Source organism: Sciurus vulgaris (genome assembly GCF_902686455.1).
Source record: "Sciurus vulgaris genome assembly, chromosome: 16".
Lineage (NCBI taxonomy): Eukaryota > Metazoa > Chordata > Mammalia > Rodentia > Sciuridae > Sciurus > Sciurus vulgaris.
In genome coordinates, this window is record NC_136477.1 from 57,563,876 (window position 1) to 57,578,208 (window position 14,333).

The 14,333-nt window shown below is 37.0% G+C and overlaps 1 protein-coding gene across 5 annotated transcripts; it reads left to right on the plus strand.

Moving 5' to 3' along the window:
- Positions 1-269: 269 nt before the first annotated feature.
- On the plus strand, positions 270-14,061 carry CEP15 (centrosomal protein 15). Of its 5 annotated transcripts, none has more exons than XM_079116090.1 (6): positions 309-420; positions 1,010-1,117; positions 1,745-1,828; positions 3,417-3,540; positions 11,727-11,862; positions 13,666-14,061. In XM_079116090.1, exons 3-6 carry the CDS (start codon positions 1,776-1,778, stop codon positions 13,749-13,751), a joined length of 399 nt encoding a protein of 132 aa, XP_078972216.1. In that variant the 5' UTR covers positions 309-420; positions 1,010-1,117; positions 1,745-1,775; the 3' UTR covers positions 13,752-14,061. The 5 variants fall into 5 exon arrangements, with proteins under 5 accessions (XP_078972217.1, XP_078972216.1, XP_078972220.1 ...); XM_079116094.1 differs by having other exon boundaries at positions 310-420; positions 11,727-11,801; XM_079116092.1 differs by having other exon boundaries at positions 335-405.
- The last annotated feature ends 272 nt before the right edge of the window (positions 14,062-14,333 follow it).

Below are 14,333 nucleotides of genomic sequence, written 5' to 3' on the forward strand. Positions count from 1 at the left end.
AAAGTTTTTCTCCACTTGAGGTTTCTAGGAAACCAGCTCCACCCTCTTAAGTATTCTTAACATATGCAAATTCCAGTATAAAAGAGTTTGAAATGCAGCTATCACCGAAGGAAATTCCCCCCAGGTTCCTAAGTACCAATTTGGGGCACCTCCCGGGCGCACTGCCTACCAGACCGCGCGTCTCTTCAAAGCAGCCACGCTTCACGAAACTCTCACAGGGAACCGTGGCCTTTTATATAGATGTGGTGACGTCACGGCGGCGCGCTGCGCGGGCATGAAGATGGCGTATGGCCACGCCCAGTCCGACAAGGCCCCCCGCGCTTGCGCAGTCTCCTCAGCACTTTCCCGGAAGAGCTCGTCTGTGGGTGCAGTGGGTGCATCCGTGATTCTCAGACCACCGCACAGGTGCCTGCGGGGCCGGTGAGGAAGATCTTTATTAAAGGGTAGTGCAAGGATGATGAGAGAAGTTCATGAGTGTTTCAGGGAAAGGGGGGAGTGGGAGAGGTCAAAGGGCCGACTCAGCGCGAATCTTCGGTCTAAAAGGCAAAATTTGCCTTGAGGTTTGTCTGGAGCGCTGTGGCCATACAGAAAAGTTGCTGCGGACCGACTTTCCGGGATTGCCTTGGCGCTGCATTAACTGGCTCCCTTGCAATACGAAATCGGAAAGAAGGCGATGAGGATTGGCCTACGGTGATCTTAGCAGGAAAATAACCTGTAATTCGACCTTTGCGGGCTAGCATGAGAATTCTTGCTGTCCGCAGTGCTGAAGACAGCCAGCCTTGCCTTGGGAAGGAAACCCAATGAAGGCAGGGCCGGGGGTTGGCTTCCCCTGGCTGGGCTCAGCGCTCTACGCTCCGGAGCCAAAGCTGTGTGCTGAATGAAGAGTTCAGACTTGCCATCGGCGCTGGACAGTGGGGCGGTTAATAGACGATCTCTGTTTACTTTTCAGAAAATTTAGGAAAGCCTCATTCCAGGAAGAAATTTTATTCCTGTCTTTTAACCCCCTTAGGTCAGGCACCTTCCAGTTTTGTGCCCATCCCAAAGTGTCTTTAGGCTTGGGGTCTTGAAAGCTTTGAGCTAGACCCCTGTCTGTACTGGTCCATGCTCTTTAACCAAGGTGAGCTTACTCATGGTATCAAATGTGTCATGAAAATGAGTTTTCCTAAACTCCCCAAATGAGAGCTCTGAGTGGCCAGGGTAAGGTGAAGGTACTTGTGGTTTTCCTTACAGTTACACACGAAAAATACTTTCCTATTTGGAAGAGACATGGTAGAACCGGGCAGCCTTCCAATAAAGGAAAGACCATGAGCTTCCAGTTGGTTCTCATACTTGTTTGCCTTTCTGTCTATGTGTGTGTGTGCACATGCATAAGGGATGGTGTTCCTGCCTTGAATTTTACAGTGGATTTTTTTTTCTATCTGTTGATACAATAAAGTGTTCACTCGTCTTAGTACCAGCTGCTTGTTTTTAATTCTGATTAAGGTTAGAGTTTGGAAAAAGAAAAACGGGGAAATGTTAAATATGTTGAATTCACCTGATTCATGATATCCTTAGATGGATCTGATATATGAAAAACTATGCTTCTTGAATAAAAATGTATTTAAGTGCATTCTTTCATTTTATACATTACTTCTTAAGGTTCCATTTCTCCTCTGAGAGAACCAATGAGTTAAGATATAAAATAATCAAATACTGCATAGCTAAGGATGTGGTAGAAGTAACTTTAAATGTTTTTATTATTTAGAAGAAAGCTTATACTGCAGCTTTGATTAAAGATGACTTCATTGTTCGCTCAAGAAGTTCGCCTTTCTAAAAGACATGAGGAAATGTAAGTTTTTTTTTTTTTTTAAAGTCTAATCCAAAACACAGAAGTTGTACTGACTTCATTAGTGAAACACAGGGAAGACTTAAAAATTTGAAAGTGTGTCATTTTAATTTTCTGACACTTAAGAGATTGGGGGTAAGGAAATTTCATTGCCTCTTAAGAAAAACCAGGATTAAAAGGTCTAATTATTTTCTACATCTTTTTATCTTTAGCTACTATTATCTAGATAAATTCACTCTTCCTCTCCCTCTTGGCTTCGCATTGACATTAAGTCCCCAATTTTCAAACTTGTAAATATTTCAGTGAAATTGAAACAGGTGCATTAAAATTGACTGGAAATCACAATCTAGAGCTTATTATATTATTATGTTAATTTGTATTATGTTGTTACATAATTACACATTATGTAACTATGTATTATATACTATATTTGAGTTTTTATAGGTGTTCCACATCTGGGACAAGGGGACAAAATGGGTTCATGGGTTTCTCTAAGCCTCTTAACCAGGGGGGCTTCATGGGTATGTGACCTACACAATCACAGCCCTGAACTTGGTTTAATGTCCTGATGTCACAATCCTCAATTATTGTGCAATGGGTCCTGCAATTTGTACAACCAATCTTGCTCTTATATTTAATATCAGTCCTTTCCCTCCTCTGACTGTGGGCTCTCAGACTTTCATTTACTTAATTACCAGGTCCTCTTTCTTTTTTTCTAAGTCAGTTTCCTAACCCTGCCTCCCCACTCCCCAAAAATGACTGTTCAAAGTCCTTAATTTTTAGTTCTACCTTCAAGACAGCTGTTTGAAATGGTGTTTCTTGAAAACCTCCACAACTATCTGGAAGTGGCTAGACTTTAATGTATTTTTAATCATCTGATGTATTTTCTTATCATTTAAGATTAAATGTGCACTTAAGCAAGAAATTTTTAAGTATATTATATATAATGAAGTAGTTTGAGAATTTAATTACTTTTTACATCTTCCTTCAAGTACTGTTTTACCTTGTTGTCAGCATTCATACATACACACTGCCTCTCACTCATATATCAAACCATCATCTTTCTCTTGGAAAAAGAGGGAAAAAATATTTTTATTGCTTCTTCAAACATATGGAAGTTTAGCACAATTCTAAATGTGTAACATGAGATTCAGGGGTACTGAAGTGTTAAGCAGAAGGTTTCATATAGCAAGTTATATCAATGTATGTGTGTGGGGAGGTATATATAACTATGTGTACAAGGAGATAGATATGTATTACAGTTTGCATTTTCACCAAAAATTAAAACATATCTTCAACACTCTAAAATAATTTCAGAAGACCAGAGGCTAAAAAACAGAAGCATGTACTTACAAGCGTATATAAAGAATATGTTAATGAAAATTAAAAATAATTTTACCCAGATTGACTTAAGACTTATTGAACTACTAAAGTTACTCACTGTCTCATTAATTGACATCATAACTGACTTTCAAAATAGGTTACAGTTGACATTAGATGCGACTGAGAAATGAATTTTGTGTACTGGTCAGGCAATAAAATGTTTGCTTTTTCATTTTTTTCACTTTCTGTAATCTTCACTTTTTTCTAGAGTATCACAAAGATTAATGTTACTTCAACAAATGCAGAATAAATTTGGAAATCAAAACAGAGAAAATGGATCACAACAAAAAGCAGCTGAGACTGCTTTTAAAAGGAATCTTAGTCTTTTAAAGGTAAGTTTCCATGACCTAAGTACAGAGATGTTTCCCACCTTCCCAAAAACACTTTACATGAACTTCAGGGTTTTGATTTAGATGACTTTTTTGTTGAGTAGCATGTAGAATTAATGAGGGAGCATCTTGCTTCAAACCCATGTTCATTGAACAGATAACATGGGATTCTCATTTTTCAAGATGGAAAAAAAATTTGTGATGTTTTCAAACATCCAGAAAAATCAATAGCTACACAAGGAATATTAAAGTCTCCTTTGTGCAAGAAGAAACAGAAGATGTCCCTTTCCATTTCCATCTTCTTTTATTTGAAAGAAGATCCTGAAAGACCTTAAAGTACCTGTAACGTGCTTAGATCCAACTCAAAACTATTACGCATCATACAAATAAGAACAATTTGATTCTGCCCTCTGGGAGCCACAGTCAACCCACAGAATTCATGTCTACTACAGCAGATTTCCCAGCTCCTTTTGATGGTTATGGAGGAGGTGGTCAAAGTGTATGATTACGCAGGGCCTCACCATTTGGCCAATGTGCCCATTTGGAGTAAAATCATATGTGTAACATTTTTGGCTGCTTGCTATACTTTGCTTCCAGAATTGTGGCTTCATCCATAATTAAAACCCTAAAGTTTGCTTCCATTCAAGCTTCCAAGAGATCCTATGACTAAAACATTTGGTAGTAAGACTATATTATTTAAGTTATAAAGCAGTGTTTTCAGTTTTTTATTGTTAAATATTTTCATCGATAGGCATGATACAGTTATCTTCTATCCTCACTAGAGGATAAAGGAAGAGGAAAATTCAGTTATCTTCTCAGCTTCTGGCAGTTTGATCCACAGTAATTTAAGTCACAGCCATAGTGCTACCAAAGCATTCTATATTGCCATATGTCTTACTTGCCCAATGGTGTTAGCAATATTTATTTTTAAATGGAAATATATAGGGTATTCTGGAATTTGCTGTGAAAAGTTAGAAAAACTAAATTAGAAGGCTTGATTGCTACCTACCTGAAGTGAGTGATGTGATATTTGGTTCCCAAGTGGTGTCCTTTTAATGAGCAAGTATTTGATGAATGCACAGAAGCCAAAAGTGGAGACAACGAAATAACTATAAATCAGAATTCTTGATATCAAGGTAATTAGTTGATGATCAAGGCTTAGTTGATGATAAAAGGTTGTAAACTCCCTAATATCAGGAACTCTGAGACTTCATGTGATCAAACACTAAACGATATGAAATAAGTGCATAAAGATATTTGAGAGCTAGAATATTCTGAGAGGTCTCATAGAGGAAGCAAGGCTTCATCTATTTTTGAATAGTCAAAAGAAAAGGTATTTCATTGGCATCTTAGCAAAAAGAGCTAAGACCAGAAAAATAAATGGCCCTATGAATGTTCATGGGACTATAAGCTAACTAGCTTGCAGAGTCACAGGAAACAAGCTATGTTGTGGGACCAAAGAAGTTGAGACTTGATATGCAGAGATAATATTGTAGAGATCATAAAGTAGTGAAAGTATTTAAGCAAAAGAAAATACAAACATCAAAAACATATGAGTGGGTGTTTAAGATAAAACGTTCATTTGCTATTTAGATGCCAGGTGGTTTCAAGAATAGAAAAACTGAAGTTAAGAAGCATAGCTAAGAAATTGTTGTATATGGATGATCTCCTACTTATGATAGTTCAGCTTACACTTTTTTGTCTTTAGGATGGTGTGAAATTGACACCCAGGCTAACAATATGCAGTAAGCTACTCTAGGGATGCTGAGCAGTGGCAGAGATAGGCAGCTCCTAGTCAGCCATGTGAGATCACAGGGGAAACAACTGATTATCTATAGTGTGCTGTGTGACTAAGCTAAGATGCTCAGGAGGATGGGTGCTTTACATACATTTTGGTACTATCTTCTCAAATCATGATGGGTTTATTGGATGTAATCCCATAAGGCAAGGAGCATTTGTATATAAGAAAAATAACAAACCTGGTTTTATAGTTGTGAGAAACTTCAGTTTGATATGGCATTTCCCCACTCATTATCAAAGTAATATATTCTTACCTTTAAAAACAAATTTAAAAGAAAAAGATTAAATACTGCATCTCCATACCATTCTACCCACCTGGAAGTAAGTACATTTTTGTATATTACTTTTCAGTCCTTTAGTAACTCAAAATTGTTTGAGCACCCATTACATCACAGACACAGTGCTTGGTGCTAAAAGTCTTTTCCATTTTTTTTAATACATACTTTGAATTATTCTATAGGCAATTTTTATCCTGATTTTTTTTTATTTTGGAAATAATGTTTATGGCTCTACCATATAAGTCACTATGAAGATAAAATAGGAGTTGATTACAGAATTTTGAGATGGAAGAAACCTTTTTCAGAGGAGTGGAGTGCTAGGGATTGAACTTGGCCTCACACATGTTAAGCATGCACTCCATCACTGAGCTACGTTAGCTCCCAGGAGAGACTTTAAATGACATATATGTTACATTAGATTCTCATCTAAAGGTTTAAAACATTTTTAGCATTAAAACTTTTCCTAAAGATACAAAATAGATAAAAATGGGCTTGATTTGGCCTAAAGCCCCATCCATTTGGCCTTTCTTCCATGTCTGGCTTTTGCACTAAGAACTGTGAAAAACCCTAATCTGGGCTGATTCTTTAAAGATGAGGAAACCATAGGGTAACTACTCCTAATGCCTCTTGTCAAGAACAAGTTAAGTTACCTCTAGGATAGGTATTTCTGAAGTGCTGCACACACCTTAAAAAATGGTTCCATTGAAACCTGCACTGTAATGATAAGAACAAATAAGGATGACTTCTGTTATCATCAATCATTTGACCCCTTAGATCTTCTAACCAATATAATACACATTAAAAGTAAGTGGTCTTTGGGGTTGGGTTCGTGGTTCAGCGGTAGGGCACTCACCTGGCATACATGAGACCCTGGGTTCAATCCTCAACACCACGTAAAAATAAAATAAAGGTATTGTGTCCACCTACAACTAAAACAAAATAAAATTTAAGAAAAAGTAAATGGACTTTAACTTTTGAAAAGGAAGATTCCAGGACACCAGCATTTTATATTATATGGTTATATACTTTAAAAGACTAAATATCGTGAACTGAATCAAATTAACAGATTAAAAGTACAAAAATTAATATCAGTTTTGAGTATACAAGTGGAAAACACAAGAGATCAGATTCACATTAACAGTAAAATACCAAGATATTTGAAAATGCTCCTAACAGGGTTATTCATGGTACTATAAAGATACTTATTACACTATAATTCGAGATTTAACAGAAAGCTTAAAAGGTGACAAATGCCTTAATCCCAACTAGGGAGACTATTGTTTTTCTAAAGTCACTTGTCACAAAGTTTTTGTAGATTTTTTTTTTAATTCCAAAAGTTTGCATTGAACTCAATAAGTTTCTGAAAATTCATTTGGAAAAATAAACTGCCAAGGATATCAAAGAATAAGGAACACACTAATCCCACCTAATATCTAGTCATATTAGTGAATGGATGGATATGACTATAAATAAGGAAGGAAAACTCAGTCAGGGTCCATTCAATAAAAGTCATAAATGGTAGAGAACTTTGAAAGCACAGGCTGAGAGATTTTTCCCTATTATTATTAGTTAAATGGAATTTATTTGCCTTTTAAAAGCAGAAACATAATAGGTATGGATGTCAGGAGAAAGAGGATTTTGTTACTATAAATACTTGTGATATAAACTGTAATCTCTCCCCGTCACCTCCCAGAAAACTTAGTTTTACACAGAAAGGCAGTTCTGTGATAAGTAACATCATCTCATGAGGAGACAGAACACTCCAGGGGAAGAAACACTAGGAAAAACACTCCCACAAATCAGAGATACAATGAGTGCTTCCTCTGAAGAGTGATCTGGAAGTCTCCACAGGACAGTTGGCAGTTAAGCAGGGTCTTGGACCAAACTGCCACCCAGGACAGCCAGTTACTTAAGTTTTCCACTAACCATCTACAATACAGACAAACAGATGAAATGTACTATTCTAAAAATAATTTATTTAATGAGGCATATAAAAATATTTCAAATGTTTGCTATAAAAATTTTGTCTTCAAAATTCCATATATGTATATATTATATATACACACACACATAAACACACACACACACTATATATATATACACACACACATACATATACATATATATGTGTGGGGGTTTTTTTGTTGGGTTTATTTTTTTGTTTTATTTTGTTTTTTGTTTTTTTGCGGTACTGGGGTTGAACCCAGGGCCTTGTGCATGTGAGGCAGGAACTCTACCAACTGAGCTATATCCCCAGCCCCCATGTATATTTTATACTTTAGCATATCTTAACTCACACTTGCCACATCTCAAGCATTTGGTAGCCACAGTAGGCTAATGGCTAGTGTGTTAACAGTGCTTCAGCAGATACAGGTTTGAAGTTTAGAGAAAGAACACTTCTACAATGGAAGTAGAATTCTCTTTTGGAATTTGGAAGTCATTGATGGCTGCCTAGCTATGTTAGTTAGAGGTTGCAAAGCGTGATATTCAGATTTTTTTTAAATTCCTTTTCATTCAATTGCTGACTATTTATATGAAGGGAATCTTTCCCTCTTCAATTACTTGGTTACACTGAAGTCCAGTTCATAGAGTAAAGGTATGCTGAATACTTGATTTCTTTCCCTGCTTTTAATGACATGACTTTGTGTGTGAAATTGCGTGCACAGGTGTATTTTGTTTTTGCAGTGCTGGGGTTTGAACCCGGAGTCTCACATGCTCAGCAGATGTTCCACCACTGAGCTACACTCCCAGACCGATATTTAGTTTTTAAAATAGTAGGTTGTGTCTTCAGCAATCCTCCAGAGGTGACCAGTGAGGTATTATTTTGTTTGTTTTACATTTATCTGGGATTTGAAATCCCAGAAAATTACAATTTTTAAAATTCTTATTTATGCTCAAATTATGCCATTTTTATGAAGTGGAAGCCTCTTCAAGTTAGCTCCTGACTGTCTCTGATGTAATCTTGACAGTCTTTGATAGATTCCTTTCTTTCAGATCATTTTATGTAGGCTCATTCGGTGTGTTTGCTGCCCACACCTAGAATTGGTCATTGCTTCATGGAACTTGGCTCTTTTTGGCAGGAAATAAATTTAGAGCTCTCAATTTGGGCACTGGGACTATGTATTGCAACTTCATTTGATCATTTTTTTAAAAGATAAAATACAAAACATCTATCAATACTTCCAATTTAATTACAGAATTGCATGTTTCTTAACTTAAAACCATTGACCTTGTACCTGGCAGATTCTTTTTCTCAAACCCAAAATTTCAGTTCCCCAAGAGTTTTCCAATACCAGCATAAGTACATACAGTAGTCAACTCCCTTACTTGTGGGACATATGTTCCAAGAACTCCAGAGGATGCCTAAAACTGCAGATGATTCCTAATCTTGTTCCTACACATAAAAACCTACGATAAAGCTCTATCTATAAATTAAGCACAGTAAGAGAGTAACAATAACAGAATGATCATAGCAATATATCATAATAAAAACTGAATGTGATATTTCCCTCACTCTCAAAACCCTGTACTGTACTTGCCCTTTTTATGATTATGTGAGCTGATACAATGCCTGTATGATGAGATGAAGTAAAGTGACTAATAGGCATTGTGACATGGCAGCAGGCTACTACGTGAGGATTACTTGAACACAAGCACTGTGATACTGTGACAGCTGAGCTGATAACCAGATAACTGTTAAGTGACTAACAGGCAGATAGCATATACAGTGTGGATACACTGGACAAAAGGATGATTCATGTACTAGGTAGGACAGAGTGGGATTTTGCAGGTTTCATGCTACTCAGAATGACAGACAACTTAAAACTTGTGCCTTGCTTACTTTCAGAATTTTTTTTTCTTTTTCTTTCTTTGTGTATATGGGTATACGTGCATGCATGTGCTGGGGATTGAATCCAGGGCCTTGCGCATGTGAAGCACATGCTTTGCAGAACAGCTTATCTATTCCATAAAAGGTGTGGATAGAAGTAAAATGATATACACTCTTGGAATAAGTACTTTGTAAGTACTTATCGAGTAAGGAATTCCCACCAGCACTCATTTAAGTGGGAAGAAGATGAGCCCAGTTTCATAAGGTTGAGAAGTAAGGGTCAGGATGCCAGGTTAGCCAGTTCTCTGCAGCGATAGCTGGAGCTAGATAAAAGACAATCTTACAAGGAAATGAGATAAAAATACAAAGATATCACAGGTCTTAAGAAACCCCTTAGAAGTAAGGAAAGAAAAACAAGCCAGCTAAAGAGAAAGGGGAAGAAGGTGGGTGAGAGAGAAAGAGAGAAAGAAAGAAAGAGAGAGAAGGTGAACAAAACAGCTAAATAAAATAATCACTAAAGATGAGAGGCTTTTCAGAGATGTGGTAATCTTAGGGTAGACATGAAAGTCTGTCTCACCACAGTCCTGCTTCACCAACCCACGTGCCTGTGTCTCCCATGTCTGCTCTTTTGTTTGCAAATCTGCTCTTCTAAAGAGATAATCAGCATCTTAATTTTCTGGTCTTCAAGAAAAACATTTATAATACTGTCTACAGTGCTAGTAACACCTAGATCTACGACTAACAATAGCTTCATAAACTGTTCTTAGAATATTGGCACAATTGAAGGTGTGATTATTCTCTTTTGTGTTTTGGTGACTGGATTTCTAAAAGTAAGAAATAATTTTCCAGGACCTCGTAAAATCTCAACATAATCACAGAAGAGTTAGGCTTCCGTGTCTGTTATGTTGGCATCAGACACTCTTCAGTGCCCATGTTAGATGTAAACTTCTACGATGGGTTAGACATGCTAACAGATCAATTTTTTAATCCCCAAACTGATTTTTTTTTTCCCTTCAAATCACCTTCCTCTAGACAGCAGGTGCACTAATGGTTGTGCAACTTTGGGGAGTCCCTTTAGGGAATTTCCTGTTTTTCCCTTTTACATTTCACACCCATTCCTTGCTCCTGCCGCTACCATCTGCTATCTTTTTTCTCCCGTTCAGCATTGGCTTCTTCACACCCCACTCCCACGCCCTTTTCCATCTCTCTCCGTCTGTCCAACAGCCCTCTACTTAGATTGCTCCAATGCGTGCACAGGGATCAAGAGAACTTCCTCTTTTCTATCAATTCACTTAAGTGCAAAAGAGAAACAAAATTTGCATGGCCTTGGACCCAAGGCCTCTGTGACCTTGATAAGCATAATAAGTGGACACCAGACAAAAAATAGGTGCTGATCGGGGAAGTGTTTCTAAATGAGGTTCAAAGGTTTCAGCAACAACTTGCAAAATCCTACAATAATTGGCAAATGCTTCATGCATCTATGAAGCTAAAAATTATACCAGGTTTATGAGTTTAGTTATCCTGGTGTTTTGACAACATGAGAGAGAATACACATTTCTACAAGTTAAACTACGAATTAAAGCACAATGTAACTACAAATTGAAGCACACTGTTTGAATGCCATCAGCTGAATAATACACTACCCAGCAATAACCTTTACCATTGAAATTAACATAGAAATCTAGTCCTCGAATTCTGGATGATTGAGTAAGAAGTCTTGGCAAAAGGTACTAAGATACCTCACTGAACTTCTTTTAAATATGTGCAATATTTGCATCATTATAAAATTTAAAGATGAAATGCTGAACAAATAACATGTGTGCCATTAGTGTACCATTTGCATCATGAGGAGAGACTAGGACTCTTCATTTTTAAGATTAGCACAGTATGGAACCGAGTATCTGTTTTTGTACCCGAATACTTGATTATTTCATTGTTTGGCTGTTTTGGGTGATTTTAAGCTAAGTTAATGCTCTGAGCATTTTTAAAGGAAGTTCTTTTTGCAAAAATTACTGGCATTTACCAGCTATTCAAAGTGAAAAGGCAGAATGTAGAAATACCACCCCCCTCTTCTATTTTAAAATAAGAAACCCTGAGCTCTTTAGTAGAAGCGGGTTAATTGAGCTATAATCAGTTCTCCTACCTCAGTCTCCCTCCATCAGTTCAAACTGGATCCAGAGAAGAGCTGAGGTGAGAGATGTGGGGTACAGATATTGGTAGAATAGATGTCGTTTGTGTTACATAAATATACTTTGATGATAAAATGTTCTATCTATATACAGGATATAGAAGCAGCAGAAAAATCTCTGCAGACCAGGATTCACCCAGATCCACGGCCTGAAGTGGTTTCTCTTGAGGTGAGACTCTTAAAGGAACAAAAGTACCGGACACCCTGCCCAATCAGTAGTGTGCTGGAAGGTAAACAGTGGCTACATGTGTGTATTCCCAGATTTATTTATTCAGCATAATAAGATGTGTTCAAATGATCTTTTTATGTCTATAATACCATGTTTTATAAGTAGTAATTAGGAAGAATCTTGATGAAAATAACTTTATCTAATGGAAAAATTTTTTTCTAAACATCTCCTGTCTGTTCCCCTCTTCACTAGAAACAACAGTCCTGTTAAATTATAGCAGAAAACATGACATAAATCTTAAGGCGGCAGCACGCCTAACTAGAGTGCTTTTCCTGTTAGAACTGTTAGAAGTAGCAGTTCTGTCCCTTCACCAAAATTCAACCAAACCTTTTTAAATGCATATCATACATAATAGTGTGGCTTTTGTCTGATTTAGCTCAGTTCAAGAGCAGGTTGAGAAGATAGTTGCAAAAATGAACCATATTTGGTATATTTTGACAAATGGGAATTTACTACATATAGAATTGTTTCGTTATGTATTTTTAATGACCTTTTTCAAATGCAATTTTGCTTTCTGCCCAGTGGGAGATATGAATGGACTCAAAATTAAAGGCTGAGAGTTTTGCCCTCAATTTTCTATGTCATCTAGGGTAATAAGAAAAGGCAGCGATCGAAGAGAGAAAAAGCTGTGGTACAATGTCGTGCTCTGAGTGTCTCTTTCTTTGTTGAATTCTCCAATGCCTTACCCTGGCAAGTACAGGGCCCACACAATAGGGGTTAATCCAGCCGTGAATGGCAGAGAAACTCCCAACCAGAGGCTTCAGACGGTATTTTTCTTAGCTAGTCTTGCACAGCAGGATGACCCTTTATTTTAAAAATGTCAGGCTGTTTCTCAGACCACATGCATAGATGTATAGACATGGAGAATCCCTCGGCATTTTCAACTGTCAAAGCCACCCTACATTTTTAGTGATCAGTATAAATTATGTGTTCCTAATGCTATCCAACTCATTGGCTGCACTGCCCAAAATGGGATTGGTGGTGTTGATCTCACGGAAAATGGCCTGTGATGCAGGAATTTTAGCAGAGTAGCTCTCTTTGGCCTCCTCAGGGCAGTTACCTAAGAAACCATCACCGCTCCTACTCACTGCCTGGCAATGCTACACGAACTTCTAAAGCCAGATGTAATAACAATACAGCATCTCAACTTCCTAGCTATTTGTATTAAAAATGGTTAAACTGTATTGATAGTATTTGATCAGAAGAAGAAATTTGAGAAAAATTTCAATTCATAATATCAAGGATTTTGTAAAAGGTAGAATGGATACATATCTCCCACACACCTAAGGGGTCAGTTCATCTAGACTACAACATACTAGTTAGAGTTCCGTTCCTGATCTCATCCCAGGTCAGATCATTTCATGTTAATTCTGAAGAAAGTGTTCATGTTTGACCACTTCATTGTCATCATTTTGGTGTGAGTAATCATTTGGTATGGGATCTGGAGCAATTAAGCAAACATATTTAATGATTTATAGCCGTAAATGACACAACTGGCAATAATCACAAGGTTGGCCACAAGAGGGCGTGTAAAATCACAATAAAATTCTAAAACCTGTAATTCTGCCAGGCTCTGGTTTTACTGAGAAATTTGAAAATTAACACTAGTAAGTAGCCAGATTTTTTTTCTAAAATTAACATAAAATATTCCGTAAAGGAAATTCATTCTATGTATATGTATGTGCGTGTGTGTGTGTGGTGTGTACACGCACACACACACTTAAGTGAATAAACATTTAGACTATTATGAAGAGCCAAGTTCAATTGCTTGATACGCTTTTTTACTTTTGAATTTTTTTTCCAGACTCGTTACTGGGCATCAGTAGAAGAATATATTCCCAATTGGGAACAGTTTCTTTTAGGAAGAGCACCATATCCTATTGGTGTTGAAAATCAAAGTGAAACCGAAAACACCCTTCAAAAAGAGTTGAGGCAATAACTTCTTTGCATGCTTTTTTTAAAAAAAACTATTTAATAAAGCTGAATAAAGAACATGTAGGTAATTGGAGGAACCCTGGGAATTGAACACATTCGTATCGTTCTCTTAACTGCTGAAAAACGATGAAGATGGGAGAATTTACCGAGAAGTCTCCGGTTATCATCTATTACTATCTCAATGTCATGAATTTGCTTTCTACTAAACCCCTGTGTTAAAAACTAATATTAAAGGTGGACTGTTTATTAAACATTACTAAATCAGCACGGTGTGTGCTATTTGAAATATTTACATCACTCTGATCTAAATGGGTTGGTTCTAAGTTTTCTAGAATCTTTACTTTTTATCACATTATTATGGGGACAAAGTAGCAGATTAGGGTGGTTGCCTAACATGCTTTTTTTAACAAATGACAGTGACACTTAGCTGCATTTGTATAATACTTCTCAGTAGATAGATTTATAGAACTTTATGCCACACAGATAATCACATCTCCCAAAGTTTGGGAGATAGAAAGAAATGAACTATAAAACAGT

Excerpts from the sequence above, each read along its gene's own strand:
- CEP15 (XM_079116091.1), top strand. The coding sequence starts at position 1,776 with ATGACTTCATTGTTCGCTCAAGAAGTTCGCCTTTCTAAAAGACATGAG. Across the intron at positions 1,829-3,416 it reads TCTAAAAGACATGAGGAAAT|AGTATCACAAAGATTAATGT; the intron begins GTAAGTTTTTTT and ends ACTTTTTTCTAG. Across the intron at positions 11,863-13,665 it reads AATCAGTAGTGTGCTGGAAG|ACTCGTTACTGGGCATCAGT; the intron begins GTAAACAGTGGC and ends TTTTTTTTCCAG.